The 16,308-nt window shown below is 40.6% G+C and overlaps 1 protein-coding gene across 6 annotated transcripts in view; it reads left to right on the top strand.

Moving 5' to 3' along the window:
* plce1 (phospholipase C, epsilon 1) overlaps positions 1–15,397 on the top strand; it is a 79,898-nt gene extending 64,501 nt beyond the window's left edge. For 4 of the 6 annotated variants that reach the window (XM_087844646.1, XM_087844649.1, XM_087844647.1 and 1 more), the window contains 13 exons: positions 3,166–3,284; positions 3,461–3,578; positions 4,937–5,074; positions 5,266–5,556; positions 5,925–6,088; positions 7,008–7,269; positions 7,430–7,548; positions 7,769–7,897; positions 7,985–8,182; positions 8,325–8,516; positions 8,626–8,838; positions 9,781–9,892; positions 11,775–15,397. In XM_087844646.1, the coding sequence (XP_087700772.1) occupies positions 3,166–3,284; positions 3,461–3,578; positions 4,937–5,074; positions 5,266–5,556; positions 5,925–6,088; positions 7,008–7,269; positions 7,430–7,548; positions 7,769–7,897; positions 7,985–8,182; positions 8,325–8,516; positions 8,626–8,838; positions 9,781–9,892; positions 11,775–11,962 (2,243 nt within the window). In that variant the 3' untranslated portion in view covers positions 11,963–15,397. Of the gene's footprint in view, positions 1–3,165; positions 3,285–3,460; positions 3,579–4,936; positions 5,075–5,265; positions 5,557–5,924; positions 6,089–7,007; positions 7,270–7,429; positions 7,549–7,768; positions 7,898–7,984; positions 8,183–8,324; positions 8,517–8,625; positions 8,839–9,780; positions 9,990–11,774 lie in introns of all 6 variants that reach the window. The other 2 variants (XM_087844652.1, XM_087844650.1) reach the window with 1 other exon arrangement.
* The last annotated feature ends 911 nt before the right edge of the window (positions 15,398–16,308 follow it).

Genomic DNA, 16,308 nt, shown 5'->3' with positions numbered 1-16,308 from the left:
TAAAGTAATCTTGAGCAATAGTTCTCAGAGTTTTTCTTTGGAAAGCCATTCTTAAGGAAGGTTAACGGGGACAAAAAACTCAGATATGCCAGTGGAATCCATATTTTAAATTTCTGGTTCAACTTATCGTCAGCAGATTTAGAGGCGAGGAAAGTACAACACTGAGTGATTGTAGCCGTTGTACAACACAGTGGAGTCTCGGTCATGATTTCTGGTTGCATTTCAGCCAGTGGTGTTGGAGATCTTCCAAAACTTGATGAAATTATGAAGACAGAAAAATATTGTCAGATTCTGATCCACCATGTAATTGTGTTGTGTCTGATCGGCAGCGACTTCATTTTTCAGCATGATAATGATCCCAAACACACTGCCTGTGCAGTAAAAGCAGGCCTAGATAAAAAGAAACACACCGTGGAACACCAACAGTCATGGATTGGTCTCCCCAGAGTTTACACCTCAACATGTGTGGGAGCAGTGTGGGATCATTTTGACAGAGAACATAACAAAAGGCAGAAACACCAAAGAAAAGCTTTGAATGTCCTTCAAGAAGCCCGGAGAACTATTCCTGAAAAGTACTTAGAGGTGATCATACCAAATACTAACTCTCAAGTTTATTAGAACTGTACAAACTACATTTGTGTCTTATATAAATGGTAAATGGCCTGTATTTGTATAGCGCTTTACTAGTCCCTAAGGACTCCAAAGCGCTTTACACATCCAGTCATCCACCCATTCACACACACATTCACACACTGGTGATGGCAAGCTACATTGTACCCACAGCCACCCTGGGGCGCACTGAGAGAGGCGAGGCTGCCGAACACTGACGCCACCGGGCCCTCTGACCAATGTAGCGTATTTCTATTTCTATTTGCATGTTTAAAAAAAATCACCCTTTTCCCCCCTAGCAAAATATAAAGAAATGATGGGTGGCTTGACACTTTTGCACTGCACTTTAGCTGCTGATCTGCGGCCGAATAACTAGACACAAGGGTTGGAAAGCATTGGTATGAAACATGCACTGCTGTGCTGCATCGCTGCTTTGGACTTACTCCTATATTTTCCTGCATTCCTGTTGTAGCTGCTAGCTTTCTTCAGATAGTGCTGTAGTGTACCCATCTTCCATGGTAACAAGCATTTCAAAATTTTACTGTTACATAATATCTGGAACCCAGGAAAAGAAATACTCCATCCAGTCCATTTGATATCAAAGAGTTGTTTGACAGAAACGAGGAAGAATAATGTGGCAGTAGTGTCAGCCTGAGCGATCAGGCAAAACATTCTGCCTCAGGCACCACTGACAAATAAGGGCCGCCATCTGTAGCACAGATATTCACTGTTCACTCGGGTACTATTCAGGTCCTGCTTTATAGTTATTTTAATTCATAGTGTTGTGAGGGATTACCTGATTATTTGAATCAGTTGTAGATTGCTAATGAAGGATGATTAGTGAGTGATCAGGAGTGTTTGTTATGATGTAGACTTGTTTTTATTGCTCTTATGTAATTTCGGTAGCATCCCAACCTCCCAGCTTGCCTCCATACTTACGCCATGTTTCCCTGGAAGCAATATCAATATGTAGCCTGTGACTAGATACTGTTTACTGCAGTACACAGAATTTTTTTCCTCAGTTGTATAGATGCAGTGCTTGGACGGGACAGCATGTTAAAAAGAGACAAACATATTTTTTATATGTGATCAAACAATATACGGTCAGCATTATGTCTCTTTCTCCCACAAACGCATCACCTCCCTTCCTCCATCCCTCTGTACTGTATTTGTCCATGACCTCGCCAGTGGCTGGGCATGCTCATCAGGGAAACAAAACAAAGCCATCTGGTTTCTCAGGCCCTGCGCTGCCCCTGCACTAAACAACAGACCAGGGGAAACTACCCTGTCCCAGTCCCAACACTGCTCGCTCCTAATTCCTCCACTATGCTCGTCTCTGTCACAGGAACTTACTGGTCATGGACCAATTAAAAAAACAAAAACAAACCCATCTCTCTCATCTGAACTCTTTAGATTGATTAAACCTTGCTTCTTAATACCTAGTGCCGCTGTTATGTAATATCAGACGCTGGATGTTAAAATTGGCAAGCGAACAATTCCCGCCCCAGCCTGACGTCTTCATTTCACCATAAACGTTTGGCACATGCGCTGGCCAAGCTAATACAAACACTTTTGAACTAAGCTGCCAACTTGCCACCCTCTCCCGATAAGTAGTGGCTCCCGTCCAGTCACCGTCTGGTCCAGCTCACTTCTCTGGCTGCTGTCTATAGCTTAAATATTCAGTGTCAGCTCCTTCTGATAAACAGTTGTTTCTTTTTGTTCTTTTTCTAAAGAAGAAGATGTCAAGAATTGAACACGTTGTCTGTGATAAAAAGCGTCTGCATTTTCAAGTTTGTTGTGGTTTTGGCTGCGATTGATGAGTAGGAGGAATGGGAAGAACTCCCCTGCTGTTGCTCCTGTTTACAGTTGAGAGACATCGCTTTAAATATTAGGAGGAAGGGGCCTTTGTGCGTTTTAGCTTCGGTGCTCCTGAACCGTGCGAGTGGTCAACAGAGATTTACGAGGTGACGGGTTTCAGCTAAAACCAAAAATTCTTCTTTTAATTGTTCCCAGCTGTGAAGCGGGTCAGCGTGGACAGTCAGTCGTCAGTATGATATAAATGCTTTTATTAAGTTTTTAATGCGAGTGACCAGAATGACTTGAAACAGGTAAATCTAGCGGCCACTCTGTTCTCTGAGAAAACAAGAAAAATCCTCCTTTAAGTTGCTTTTGTTTTTACAAGCAGTAGATTCCCAGATGATAAATATTCTTCTTCCCTTCTTCCCTTGCATGCTATGTCTTATTGGTGATTTAACGTACACTATATCAGGAGCAGCTCCAGTGCACAAATGTTATTTATGGATCTTTGACAGGCCAGTTTCTGCCTTAAATGTACTTGCCTGCTTTGACCAATGAAAAATATGAATCGGGGATGGTGCATTTAAAATACTTTCATTATCAGAGTCCATATTGCAAGCATTAGCACAGATTTTGCTTTCTTGATTGACAGGTATAAGGCTCGCTAATTTTGGTGGCTGCATGTTGCTGTACAGTCAGCTCAGTGTAAAGCTCAGGTGTCACTAAAACCCGTTTTTTTGGCTGCCCTCTTCTGTATAGATAATATACTCGATGACAAGCCAGAAGGCAAGAGTTCGGCCGAGAAAGAAGAGCAACCTGCTGATGAAATACCCAAAAGGATGAAGAAAGCTGATAGCACTACACAGAGCAAAGGAAAGGTAGAGATATAAATGTACCTAATCTCAAGGAAAGTCGCCCTTCGTGCTGCTTCCCTCTTATAAGATACGTGTTAGGTTCAGAGTGTGGTTCGGCCTCTGATTCAGCACTCCATTTACACTTATATAGTGAAATGTTAGCAGTGCTCTCCATGTCCCGTGTGTGTCTGCACCTGTAGGTGTTCGACATGGAGCTCGGCGAGGAGTTCTACCTTCCCCAGAATAAGAAGGAGAGTCGACAGATCGCCCAGGAGCTGTCCGACCTTGTCATCTACTGCCAGGCTGTGAAATTCCCTGGTAGGGATCGCTCCGTCTCTTTGCCAAACAGATCTCCCTGTTCCCTTGAATTTCCTCAGAACAGACTTTTCTTTATCTTTGCTATATATGCCGTCTCCTTTTATCCACCGATATTCTGCTTTCACCTCTCTCCTTTTAATTTTTAAATGCTGTCTATTTCATTTCTCTTTTTTTCTGGATCTTGTCCCACCCTAATCCACTCCCATGTTATATTTAAGAGGTCAAACCTTTCCCCGTGTTTTCAGACATCCAATATCCCTGTGTTACACTCCATTCCTATCCCACACAGGACACCCACTAAGATGATGAATCATCTTCCTCCCATGGAAAAGATACAGTTACTTAGTTTTGCTGTTATTCCCCGAACGGCACAACAACACAAGTTATTTTACGCCGGACAGTAAGAAAATGTTTTGCGGATGTCCTGATGGATGAGTACAGTTCAAATTCGAACCCAGGGTCTTCGTCGTGTCATGTCATGTCGCCCTTGTAGCTCTCATGCACTTTCATTTCCTTGCAATGAGTAGAAAGTGAGAAATGCTTGAGTTGGCTTCAAATTTCTTTTTCTTTCCTTTTTTAAAAAAAATGTGCTTATAAAACATCTTATCTCGCCCGTTTACGGGAATCTGCCCTGATTGCATGCTTGCATTTATCTCGAAAAGATTTCTCTTTGTCCCTTAAACATCAACCTCTTATCGCCTCTTCCCTCGAGCGTCCTCTTCTGTTTGTCTCCTCTTTTCTTTAACTGACATCTGCCCTTATAAACTTGCCTGTGTTTCCACTGGTATTCTGTTTGTTTACCGTTTCCAGGGACCCGAGATATGAGAAAGAGGAAATAGGGCAAGTGGTCCAATTCGGACAGGCAGCAGACTGGTTGCAGCTTTGTGTAGTCGGGAGTGATCTTTAGATGAACGTGCCACTTATGTACAAGTGTCTGAATCAATTTAAAAGCACTCACCATTCATAAAATGAAAAGGGCATTTCTCATCTGAAGTATTTTCAGAAGGGAGACTAGAGTACTGTTGCTAAATAAGAAGTAGGACATCATTTGCATGCTATTCCTCTCCATTGATAGATGATTAATTTCATGGCCTTAATGGCAAACAACTTTTGAGTTGCTTTACAGAACATGAAGCCCAAAATATAGATCATAAAACACCTTTTTATGGCAGATGTAAGTTTTCAAATTAAATTCCCTTCAAGTGAATGCTGAAAGAAAATGGCTCTGATATGTTTTGGTTTTTTCAAGCAAATTACGATTAAGAAGAGACTCTTGGGATACTTGTGGTGTCTCTAGTCTGTCTGCCTTTCATTAATGACTCTTCTCTTCTGTCTGCTTCCTCTGTGTGGGAACCCAGGCCTTTCTACTTTGTCTCCGGCTGGCTCTAGCAGGGGGAAGGACCGAGGAAAGTGCAGGAAGTCCATATTTGGCACGGCTCCTTCTCGCAGCAGCGCAACAGGGGAGGTCACGACCCAGAGCCGCACCCCTGGGAAAGGTGAGCCTGGTCCGAGGAACTCGGCGTTAGCAGAGGTTTATGTGTGCGGGTGCATATGGGAAACGTGAAACACGCTGTAAAACTGCCAAAGTTTTTAGTTAATGCTGTTTTACCCTAACTTAAATCATGTAGGACCCACATCACTTAATGGAGAAGTTTTCATGGCCTTTAAAAGTGTCTCTGTCCCTCAGGTGGTGCAGAGCGACTCAGCTGGGAGGAGCAGCAAACGTCTCCTGTCCTCAACCCCTCCACCTCACTCAGCGCCATCATCCGCACGCCAAAGTGTTACCACATCTCCTCCGTCAACGAGAACGCCGCCAAGCGCCTGTGCCGCCGTTACTCTCAAAAGCTCATCCAGCACACGGAGTGCCAGCTGCTCAGAACCTACCCGGCGGCCACCAGGATCGACTCAACCAACCCCAACCCTCTGCTTTTCTGGCAGCATGGCATCCAGCTGGTGGCACTCAATTATCAGACTGATGGTGAGCGTATGTCTGTATGAAGGGCCGTTCACTTCTGACAAACAGCACTTCAGAATTTAATATAACACTGTAATAGCCAGAGGATCATAAGGAAGAAATGACAGTTTTATCATTTTATTGCAGCCCTTTTCTTTTTTTTCTTTTTTTTTTACTGCGGTGAAAAAAAAAAATCATATTAGGTTTGGTGAGACTTTTCGTGCATGCACTCACTTAAACGTGGACGTTTTGTTTAAAGGAAAATCTCTTGTCTTCTACACCAGCAAATAGACAAGAACGATTTTAAATTGTCAAACAACTGACAGTATCCAAACGACGTAGCGCTCTTTATGACCTGTTTTAGAAAAACGTACTCTCTGTATCCTCCCCAGACCTGCCCATGCAGTTGAACACGGCGCTATTTGAGGCCAACGGAGGATGTGGCTACGTACTGAAGCCGGCAGTGTTATGGGACCGTAGCTGTCCACTTTATCAGCAGTTCTGTCCGATGGAGCGGGATGTGGAGAAAATGAGCCCTGCTGTCTACTCCCTCACAGTGAGTTAGGAAGAACGTCCTCTTCACCCTTCAGCCCTGAACTTTGCTCGACATTACATGCCACAGCTACGTGTTAGAGCTCAAACACCTGACATAGTCATATCCAACATTAAACAGTCTTGTCAGCTGCCTAGTACAAATGCAGACAGGTCTCGGTAGCAGGTAGTCGTCAGGTGAGCACACAGCAAGCGAGTGAGTGTCATGCCCACTCAGGTGGACCCACATCTGAAGCTACTGAAGCCTAAAGCCTACATGTGAGTTCAACTGAGGACCTGATAATGGCTGAATTTCCAGTTTGCATTTTAAGTATTCATAAATATCCCATAAATATTTGAATATTTATTTAAAAATAATGGGAAATCCATATGAATTTGTTACATTCATTTCAATCTTCATCTACTGTATATGGTGCAGTTTTTGAACTCTCTAGGCCTTTAAAACTTAAAACTCACCGACATACCTGCATCTTTGCAGTGCATTAAAGTGCTCAATATATTAATAATATAATGAGTATAAATATGCTAAGATGCTTAAGGGTCTGCCACTGAAGTTACATTTTTACAAAACTGTTAAATGAAGTAAAATTAATATCAGTGCACATTTTGATGGTATATCTTTACATACTGTTTGTGGGTCTCATACAGGTTTGTTATAACTCAAAAAAACGCTTAATCTTAATAATTGGTAGATTTTTATTTTACTGCTTTTAATTACAATAAAGTAAAAGTAATTTGTATATATATATCTGTTATCTTAAATGATATCATACACATTGAATACACATGTTTAGTTTGTGTGTGTGTGTATATTGGAGAATTAGGTAACTTTAAGAAATGGTAAAAGAACATTCTTTCTTATATTCTTGGGTCGTCTAATAGTCTTTAATGATATGACACCTCCACTGCTCTTTTCTGCTCAGATTGTGTCCGGGCAGAACGTTTGTCCCAGTAACAGTGCCGGCAGCCCCTGCATCGAGCTGGATGTTCTGGGCATGCCCGTCGACAGCTGCCACTTCCGTACCAAACCGATCCACCGCAACACCCTCAACCCCATGTGGAACGAACACTTTCAGTTCACTGTGCATTTTGAAGAGATGTGTTTCCTGCGATTTGCCGTGGTGGAGAATAACAGTTCCCAGACCACAGCTCAGAGGACTCTCCCACTTAAAGCCCTCAAACCAGGTACAAATACCAGATAATGTACATCTGATAAAACTTTGTCTCCAGGCTGTAGATGGGGCTTTTATACACCAATAAAAATATGATGTAATCAGTCTATTTCAAACCACTAAAAGGTTTTCAAGACCGTTTAATTTTTTGTTTTTATGTGTTTGTGTTGTAGGTTACAGACATGTACAGTTGAGAACACAGCACAATGAGTCTCTTGAAGTCTCCAGCTTATTTATCTACAGCCACAGAACAGAGGAAGGTCCAGCAGGGGGCGCTACTGCCTCATCTTTGGTAAGATTTATTCAGGTTTGCTGCTTTTAAGAAAAACTGTAGATCAGATTTGACTTCTTCGTGTTACTGTAATTTTAAGAAACTTCTTTAAGGCGCACTAAATAATGCTTTGCAATCCAAATAAATTCAGAGAAAGTGGAGAAAGTAAGTGGGAACATCTGGGATTCAATGTGTTTTTATAATGACCTGCTGCCTTACATCTCTCTGACTCCCGAAACAGCTGTTCAGTTCTGAGGAGAAGCATGCGTCCCAGCAGCACAGGGTGACGGTGCACTGCGCTCCCGGTCCTGAACCCTTCACTGTTTTCTGTGTTACCGAGCAGACCACCGCCAAACAGCTGCTGGACGTGGTCAGTGCTGTAGAATCTGTGGAGCATTTATAAAGGCGGCAGTCACGGGAGTCACACACTTTTAAGCTTTATCTCTCTTCCCTACAGGTCGTGGGGTCAGCGGGACACCCATCCGAATACTTTTTGTGTGAGGAGAAGGTTCCCCTGTTGAAGGAACGCAGCGAGGTGAAACGCTGCCCGCAGCACCGACCTCTAGCACCTGAGGAGGAGGTGGTCAGGGTGGTGTCCAGCTGGAACACTGAGGAGGGATATGTGAGGAGACTGTGCCTCAAAACTAGAGAGGAGGTACACATGTTTAGTAGATGCAGTTAGAGTAATAAGCTGTTTCTCAAAAGCTTTTGTGTAAGGCTATTTTGCAGACTCTGGCTCCCCCTTGTGGTTGTGTCATGCACTGTTTGACTGTTACTGTTGCTTTTAATTGCTGCAGAACTTGAATGAGAAGAACACGGTGGTGGAGGGAGAGGAGGAGGTGACTGTGGCAGGCAGAGAAGGAGCGGGAGGAGGAGGAGGAGGGGAGGATGATATGTTCTTTGTCCAGGTCCATGAAGTTTCACCCGAACAGCCTCACACTGTCATCAAAGCTCCACGCTACAGCACGGCTCAGGATATCATACAGCAGGTGAGTCCAGGAAAAACAAACACATTATATAAACAAGCATGAGTCACAGGAGAAAGCGCATCCTAATATTTTCATCAATATTTCTCAATTTTCTTCGTTTTTTGGCCAGACTCTGTCAAAGGCTAAGTATTCCTACAGCATCCTCGCTAACCCCAATCCATGCGATTACGTGTTGATGGAGGAAGTGACCAAGGACGTCGGCTCTAAGAAGTCCTCGTCCACCAAGCCTCTTCAGCGAGTGCTGCTGGATCACGAGTGTGTCTACCAAGCTCAGAGCCGCTGGCGGGGCGCGGGAAAGTTTATTCTTAAACTCAAAGAGCAGGTAGCTCTGAGCACGACGACCAATTTCTAGTCCTAGAGACTCTTTAGGTTTTTTTTCTTAGTTTTATTTAATATTTATGTTTATTGTAGCAATACTTTTAAAGAACATTTTTGTTTTTTTGCTTTCCTTGTGCACATCCACAAAGGAGACTGTTTTATATGCGCAACTTTGCTCTCAGCCACCATCTTTCTAACATGCTGTTCTTTCTGGGGATGCAGCGATACATCGGGCAAACATCTATATTGGTGATAACAGCCTTGTTGTATCAGCCAATAGGATGACCAATATAACTCAACTGATATTTATCTGCTGAGTTGCATCCTTTTTTGTGCTGGTTAATAGTGATGAAGAGCCAGAAGGCCAAATGGGTGTTAAAAACATCAGTATGAGTGTTGGCCCAGAGTTTGATAATCGCTGCATGTCTAATTCCTGCTCAGTACGCTGTTGCTTGCTCACCAACGTGTTTTAGCATGCTTAATTGCCTACATGAAATAACCCGTTCCTGTGACCCTTATTTACCAAATCTTTCATCTGTTTTGTGTTTGCTTTTTTGCTTTTTGATTTCCTTTGTAGTGTTTTCCATCTGCTTTGTTACTAATATGCTTATGTAGCTCTGCATGTTTTAATGCTTTTAGCGTTTTATCTATTTGTCATCGTTTTGCGCTCGATTTTTGTTTGTTTTGTTTTTTTCTCGCTCTGACAGCCTGGAAATAATGTGTTTAAATGTCCTGCCTTGCTAAATAAAGGTCTAATGCCTCTGTAAGCTCTATTTGTTTAAGTTTTTTCGTCTGTCTTGAGACAAAATCTGAAGAAATAGAAAGAAGTAAAGGGGATCATGTACATTGGTGTTTTCTCAGCTCTTATGAGCCTGCTCAGGCTCTACTGGCACATTTCTTATGCTGTAAATGCATCTCTTTTACACGGATTCACTTCTGTTCCCAGGTGGTGAGGGAGGACAAAAAAAAAGTCATCTCCTTTGCCAGTGAGCTCAAGAAGCTGACTAGTCGCAGCCGCAGCATGACAACTGGCAGCGGAGTGGATGGCCCTGCCCAGAGTAAGGATGATAGAGCTGCATGCTGTGTGGCTCTGACAGAGCTCCAGGAGTGAGGCTCACACTCTGCCTGCCGTGTTTGCATGGAAAAGCAACAGAGGTACCGTATGTCATCTCTAACCTCTAACATTCGAGAAGTAGAACTCAGTGTGAGTGGGAAAAATTGCCACTATTTTTGAAAAGTACAAGCAGGGTTTGGATGGGATAGATTTAAAATTGTTGATGGATTATAGGTGTTATGTAAGTACAATGTAAAAACCAAACAAATATGGTAGCTCTCAGTGTGATCGACCTTTCTTTTGAAGTGCCTTACACTCTTCTTATTATTATAGTTTTTTTTTAAAGTCTCCCAATTGAGATTTTGGATGATACTTATTTTTTTTAATGTTTTAATCTTTCAAAAGTTTTATGGAAAATTAAAGTCATGATAATAATAATGATAATGATAATAATAAAAAAACAGACTATTTATTAACTCCAAATCTGCTCCAGGCTGCAGGATCTTCTGACTGACGTCTCCAAGGTGATCTGCAGAGTTTTTGTACAAAAAAAAGAAATAAAGTGAAAATGAATGGAAGCATATTCATTTTTTTAATCTAACTCCACCATTAAAACTCTAGGTGTAAGTGGTGTTTTTATCCTGTGTCGAGCTTCCTCTTGTACCTGAACCTGAACAAATTGGGGCAAATAAATGAATAAAAAATCAATAAAATCCCTGCAATAAATAGAAACATTACAGTGTATACACTCACTGGAAGTACTTCGTCTGCTGCACCAGACACTAGACTGGCTATTGTGTTATCATTATGAGGAAGATGAATGCTGTGGTAGCCTGTACCTGTCAGGTTTAGTCTCACAGAGGCATCATCAAAATGCAAACACCGCTCATAACTGTGGCAGTCTGCATTGCAGTGATAGGTAATTACATTTCTGATAGGTTGATCACCTGTCATCGTGTGATGACTTCACTGTTTCTGACAATGACGCCCAGTGTGTATTCTTGACATTTAACAAATGTCTGGAACTTTTCCCCCCCTTCATAAAACAGTTGCAGTGCCCTTTTGAAATCTTTTGTCATTCAGATCCTGTCTTCTTCTTCTTCTTCTTACCTACCTTTGCAGGCTTATTGCTGGATTCATTAGCAGTTTATCATCACAGCTAGGTTAGCAGATGTGTGTTAAAACAGCAGAAATGTGTATTTCATGACCCAAATGAGAGGCTATGCATGGGAGAACTACAGAAACATGATCAAATATTGCTCAACAGGGCAACACAGTCATTCTCCTTCATTTAAGATTGCGTTTTTAACATCATAGCTGTTTTTTAATTGGGACTGAACCCTCTCATACTTCATTCTAAAAGTAGTAACAATACTCCCCTTGTAAGGACTTTGAAGTAAATTAATCCTAATTACAGACTATGCTACAAAGAAGGGTCATACAGTACAAGGCTAAGTGGCAATTGTCACCATCGGTCAGCTGTAGAAGAAGTGTTTAATTAGCACTCTCAATTGCGACTTTCAATTTAAAACAGATTAAAAAAATGAGCCCTGAAGAGGCAAAACCATGTGACAAATGTGCAGGTGATGCACAATAATATGCTAACTGGAACGCACACGCAGAAAAAGATTTGTATTTGTGCTTGTGGTCATTTTTGCAGTTTACTTCAAAGTCTGTTGTTTTAAAACCCCTTAGAGTCTAATATTGAAACGGCAGCCATCTTTCACATTTTTAACAGAACGATCACTTGGTGTAGCAACAATTCATCATGGTTGTGTTATTAACAAGTGTTGTGTTGTGGTGTGTCTTTCTTTAAACTCTTTTTTTTTTTTTTTACTAAATATTGAAAAACAGAAACATGAAAATAGATCCTATTTCCTCTTCAGGGTACCTGTCTGCAGCTGCAGGTCTGAGGGCATGGGTGACAGAGGGCAGGGTGGGGGCTGGAAGGTTCCTACAGGCCTCCTCCAACTCTTTCAGAGGGGAGCTCCTATCTGTCCACCTTCCCACCTCTTCTCTGACCCCTTCAGCCTGGAAGCTTTACCTCCTCAGGAACTGGAAGACCCACAAATGAGTTATAGACACAGAGAGACTTGCATCAACTACTTCTTAACTTGGAGAATTTCTCTTTTCACAAGGTGTTTTCAGTGATGGTCTCGTGCATTGTCGGGTTCTGAGATTCCCTCCTGTCAAAGTAGAATCCAATCCTACCCTGTGTTAAATGAGCAAGTAAAGGACAGGATTCAGTCCAGGCTCTGTTACTGGGTTAGGTGACAGGTAATGAGCCCCTTTTTGCTGGGGAGGAGATTGGCGAGCCCACCTGCTGTCATCCAAGAGCTGTGGTGGTCGTGGGCTGGTAGCTCAGCTCCTCTTGGGGCAGCTGTTTTTATTGAAGTCCGCTGGGACATGAAATGGCAAACTGTCCCTCATATTTCAAATAAATAAGAGAGGAGAAAAAAGATTCCTGTGTCACATACAGAGAATAATTTTGGCTTTGATGGTTGCTAAATTGCCATTGGATTTATTGAAATAGTAAAACACAAACTATTTGGAGTATTTATTTTCCCTTTTCAAGGACTATGAAATCTCCACAAGTGACTACGCGCCTTGTGCGCCAGCATAATTGTTTGAATAAATCTTTTGTACAGTATGTTTAAAACAAAGAAGTAAAATCCACACTTTACTAGTAAATGTTAAAATGGACGAAGAGATGTTGTTGCTTCCTCAGGTATGGGCTCATTTGGTTGAGGGCATTGTGAAGGAGGCTGACAAGCTGGCTTGTTTGGTTCTTTCCCTACTGTTCCAGTTTCACAGTACTGTAAGAGCACATTTTGGGGCAGTGCAGATGAGCAAAGCTCACAGAAAGACGCAGCAAATGTGAGGATAAAGAATCGGACGCTTCTATTCTATTTAAATGTCGTAAAAATGGAAGCAGTTTATCGGACACTACCGTATTTGCCCTAAAAATGTAAATATATGAGGAGCGTTTTAAGGCAGTGTAGGCACACACTATTATATTCTGCAAATGCAAATGTGGAGCAACTTCTCACTGTTTTGGTAAAGTTGTCTTGTGTTGGTTTAAAATGTTGCAACACTGCCTCCAACATTTGATGATTTTGTGGCTGTATCTCTGAGGATGATCTGCTTTGTTATACAGAGTATCTTATTGCTCACATCATTGTGCACAAATATCAACCATATCTCCCCTTGTCAGCCAAACTGAGCAGTTAAAAAAGTTAAAAATGTATATATATGAATACATATACATTGCTAATGTAATTTAAACATGGGGTTTTGCATTTTAATAGTGTGAATACAATGCTATCACCAGAACTGTTTGTTAACCTTTTTTGTGCAACAGTAAGCTTTCTGAATATTTACATTGTTAAATGCAAAACTGGTGGAGCCCAAAACATAGTTACAAATTTAGTCAGACATTCATTACTTCAGAGATTGTTCAAATATGGACATTTCCTCTGTTGGACCTGATTATAATTGAGTATTTCCTGCAAATTCCTACATCATTTTATTGGTGCAATGATGGTTATAGCGCTAAGATCCTTTGGAGAGCATCCCGGTCTTCTTCAAACAACGTTTTGCACTTTTTGTTTTCCTTTTGCTGTCGTCATCAATGTTTTTGTGTTACTGTCTAATTAGTGACAGCGACTTGATTGTTATGGTTAGAACTGCTTCTGTCTTGTTATGTCGTTGTATTTATTACTTTCAATTTCAGCCCAGTCACAAATTTAGTTTTAAAGAAAGCACAAGTTTTTTGTCAGACTTATAGGTATGTATTCCGTGTTCCCCACACAGAATTGAATGTTCGTAATGCAATTGATTGGTTTTTCTTTAATTTATTGGTCTGGACTTACTGTCCTTGATTTTAAGAGCAGCATCTTTATAGATATTTAATGTAAGTAATGACTAGATTTTTTTTCTTTCTTCTGCACATCTAAATCTACATTCAAAATTCATTTGGTGCCACTTTTCTCTCTTTTAATAAGCGACATTTCAATATTTTAGGACTAATAGTAACTTTTTATTTTACTTCCTCCCATTTGGTTAATGACGTTACCAAATATACATTAAAAATAATAACATTAAGATGTAAAACAACATGATACATCTTGAATATTAGCCAAAAAGGTGCTGTGACACAAAATCAAGTCCATCATCAAGACTCAAGAACACAGACCTGCTGTATTATGGTTATTTTATTTCTCCATTTAAAATTTTCACTCAGAAAAATCCCTTTTGAGTCTCTTTATTGAAAGCTGTTTCAATTCCTGCTAACTCAGTTTTAGGCTTATTATAAATCCTACTTTTATAAAAATGGAATCTTTTTACCAATATTCCAGAATGTAACAAACTAGAATTATTCGTTTAAAGAAGCTTAAAAACCTTTCAAAAATGCTTAATGCCAAGTAATGAGTTATAATTTTAGTGCAATAGTGAAGATCTGTTATTCTTCATCTTTTTAATACCTACAAACGACTGACATGTTCCACTTTAACTCATACTTTCAACTTGTGACCGTCAATTAATGGGTTAAATTTAACCTGATTAATATTAATCACATGCATGGATTATGTTTTGTTGGGAGTAAGGGAGTAGGGTGGGACCCAAGGCTTATGATATTTAAGGTAGATGAGACTGTGATCCCAGAAACCACAACTCTATATCGGTGATAATTAAGCTGCAATCCTTTAGTCCAGTCAGGCTTTTGTTACTCTGTTTCTAATTTAAACTTTGGATTAAAAAAAAAGCCATTACGCAAAGCAAAACCTAATCTTTCACGAAATGGTCATTACAACTACATGCCTGGATGAAAGTGATATCCGCTCTAATAAGCGTGTGAAATCCACAGTGATTCCACACAGGAAGGGACATTTTCAGTTTTAAATCTGTGAGTTATAACACCACCACATCTTGTTTCCTTTTTTTCCTCTAACCTCTAGACCTCGTTTCTGAATGTAACTGTTCTTAACCTGAGACAAATATGTGTTTGAAGTTATTTATTTGAATGTGAAGCCCTGGTTGGCATTTGTGTTGTTTATGCGTAAGTTCCTGTAAGTAGTTATTAGTGTTTGTTTATTTATTTCAGTATGTGAGAGGGTGAACTTTACTGCCCTGACTTTACTCAAACGTATTTAGATATGTAAAGAAATATTTGACTGTAAAATATTTAGTGTATTATTCATACTTATGGCATGTTATTCTGCAGTATGCAGCAGCATTTTATTTTCCATAACTGTGGACTAAATCTGACAATTTGAGACTTTATTTTACATTTTGGTGTATTCATTATATCCACGTGTATGCTGTCAAGCTATGTTTTGATTGTTAGCACTTTCCATAAGCGGTCCACTATACACTTTTAACATCCGCTCTCTGTGTTATGCCATGACTGTCAAGTGAACATTTGTCTATTTACTTGAATCTTTAAATGGATGGTAATTGGTGGATTTTATTTTTTGTCATATGAATCACAATAAAAATGGGAAATACTTTGATCTCTTTCTTATGTCCAGAGGATGGCATAGCCAGGATTTCTAGAAACTGTTATGCATTTTGAGATTGATAAGACCACATGGAAATTTTCCACTCGATTGTAGTCCATCTTCACTGACCAGGGATGGACACACGTCCGGATCTTATTTATACAGAATTTTTTCGTTGCACGGTAGAGATTTAGAGTTTCTAATCTGAGTTTGCAGAGGATGGTCCAAAAAACTGAAAATATCCAATGAGCAGCAGTTCTTTGAGCAGAAATGTGTTTTTGATGCCAAAGGTTAGAAAAACGTGGCCGGACTGCTTGGAGTACCACTTATTGTAACTCTATGCAGAAGAGCATCTCTGAATGTTAGGGCAGCAGAAGACCACACTGGGTACCAGCTAACAACAGGAAACTGAGTACAGTTCACATAGGCTCAGTGAAAGTGAACAATAGAAGATTGAGAAAATGTTACCTGATGTACTAAGTCTTAATTTCTGCTGTGACATTCAGTTTAGATTTTGGAATAAACAAAGTGAAAGCACGGATCCATCCAATCTTGTATCAGTGCTTCAGCCTGCTGGTGGTGATGTAATGATGTGAGTGATATTTCCTAATATTCCCTTAGTAGGAATAACCTACCTGAGCATTGTTGCTGACCACATCCATCTTTTTATGACCCCAGTGTGCCCATCTGTCCGACTGTGTGAAGCTATCGTGTCAATATGGACCAAGGTTTCCAGCACCTTGTTTAATCCATACCACGAAGAATTAAAGCAGATTTGATAGAAAACAGGGTCCAACCCAATAATGGCAAAGTGTACAAAATAAAATGGCCTGTGAGAGTTTAAAGCCAGCTTCTTTGTAACCTGTCAGAGTCATAATGTTTTGAGCATTTATAATGGAGCAAACATGATGACTCACTT

The sequence above is a fragment of the Neolamprologus brichardi genome, chromosome 8, assembly GCF_056152115.1.
Source record: "Neolamprologus brichardi isolate AB-2024 chromosome 8, ASM5615211v1, whole genome shotgun sequence".
NCBI classification, from domain to species: Eukaryota; Metazoa; Chordata; class Actinopteri; order Cichliformes; family Cichlidae; genus Neolamprologus; species Neolamprologus brichardi.
The sequence above is the reverse complement of the archived record's forward strand: the minus strand, read 5'-3'. Positions and strand labels throughout refer to the sequence as shown.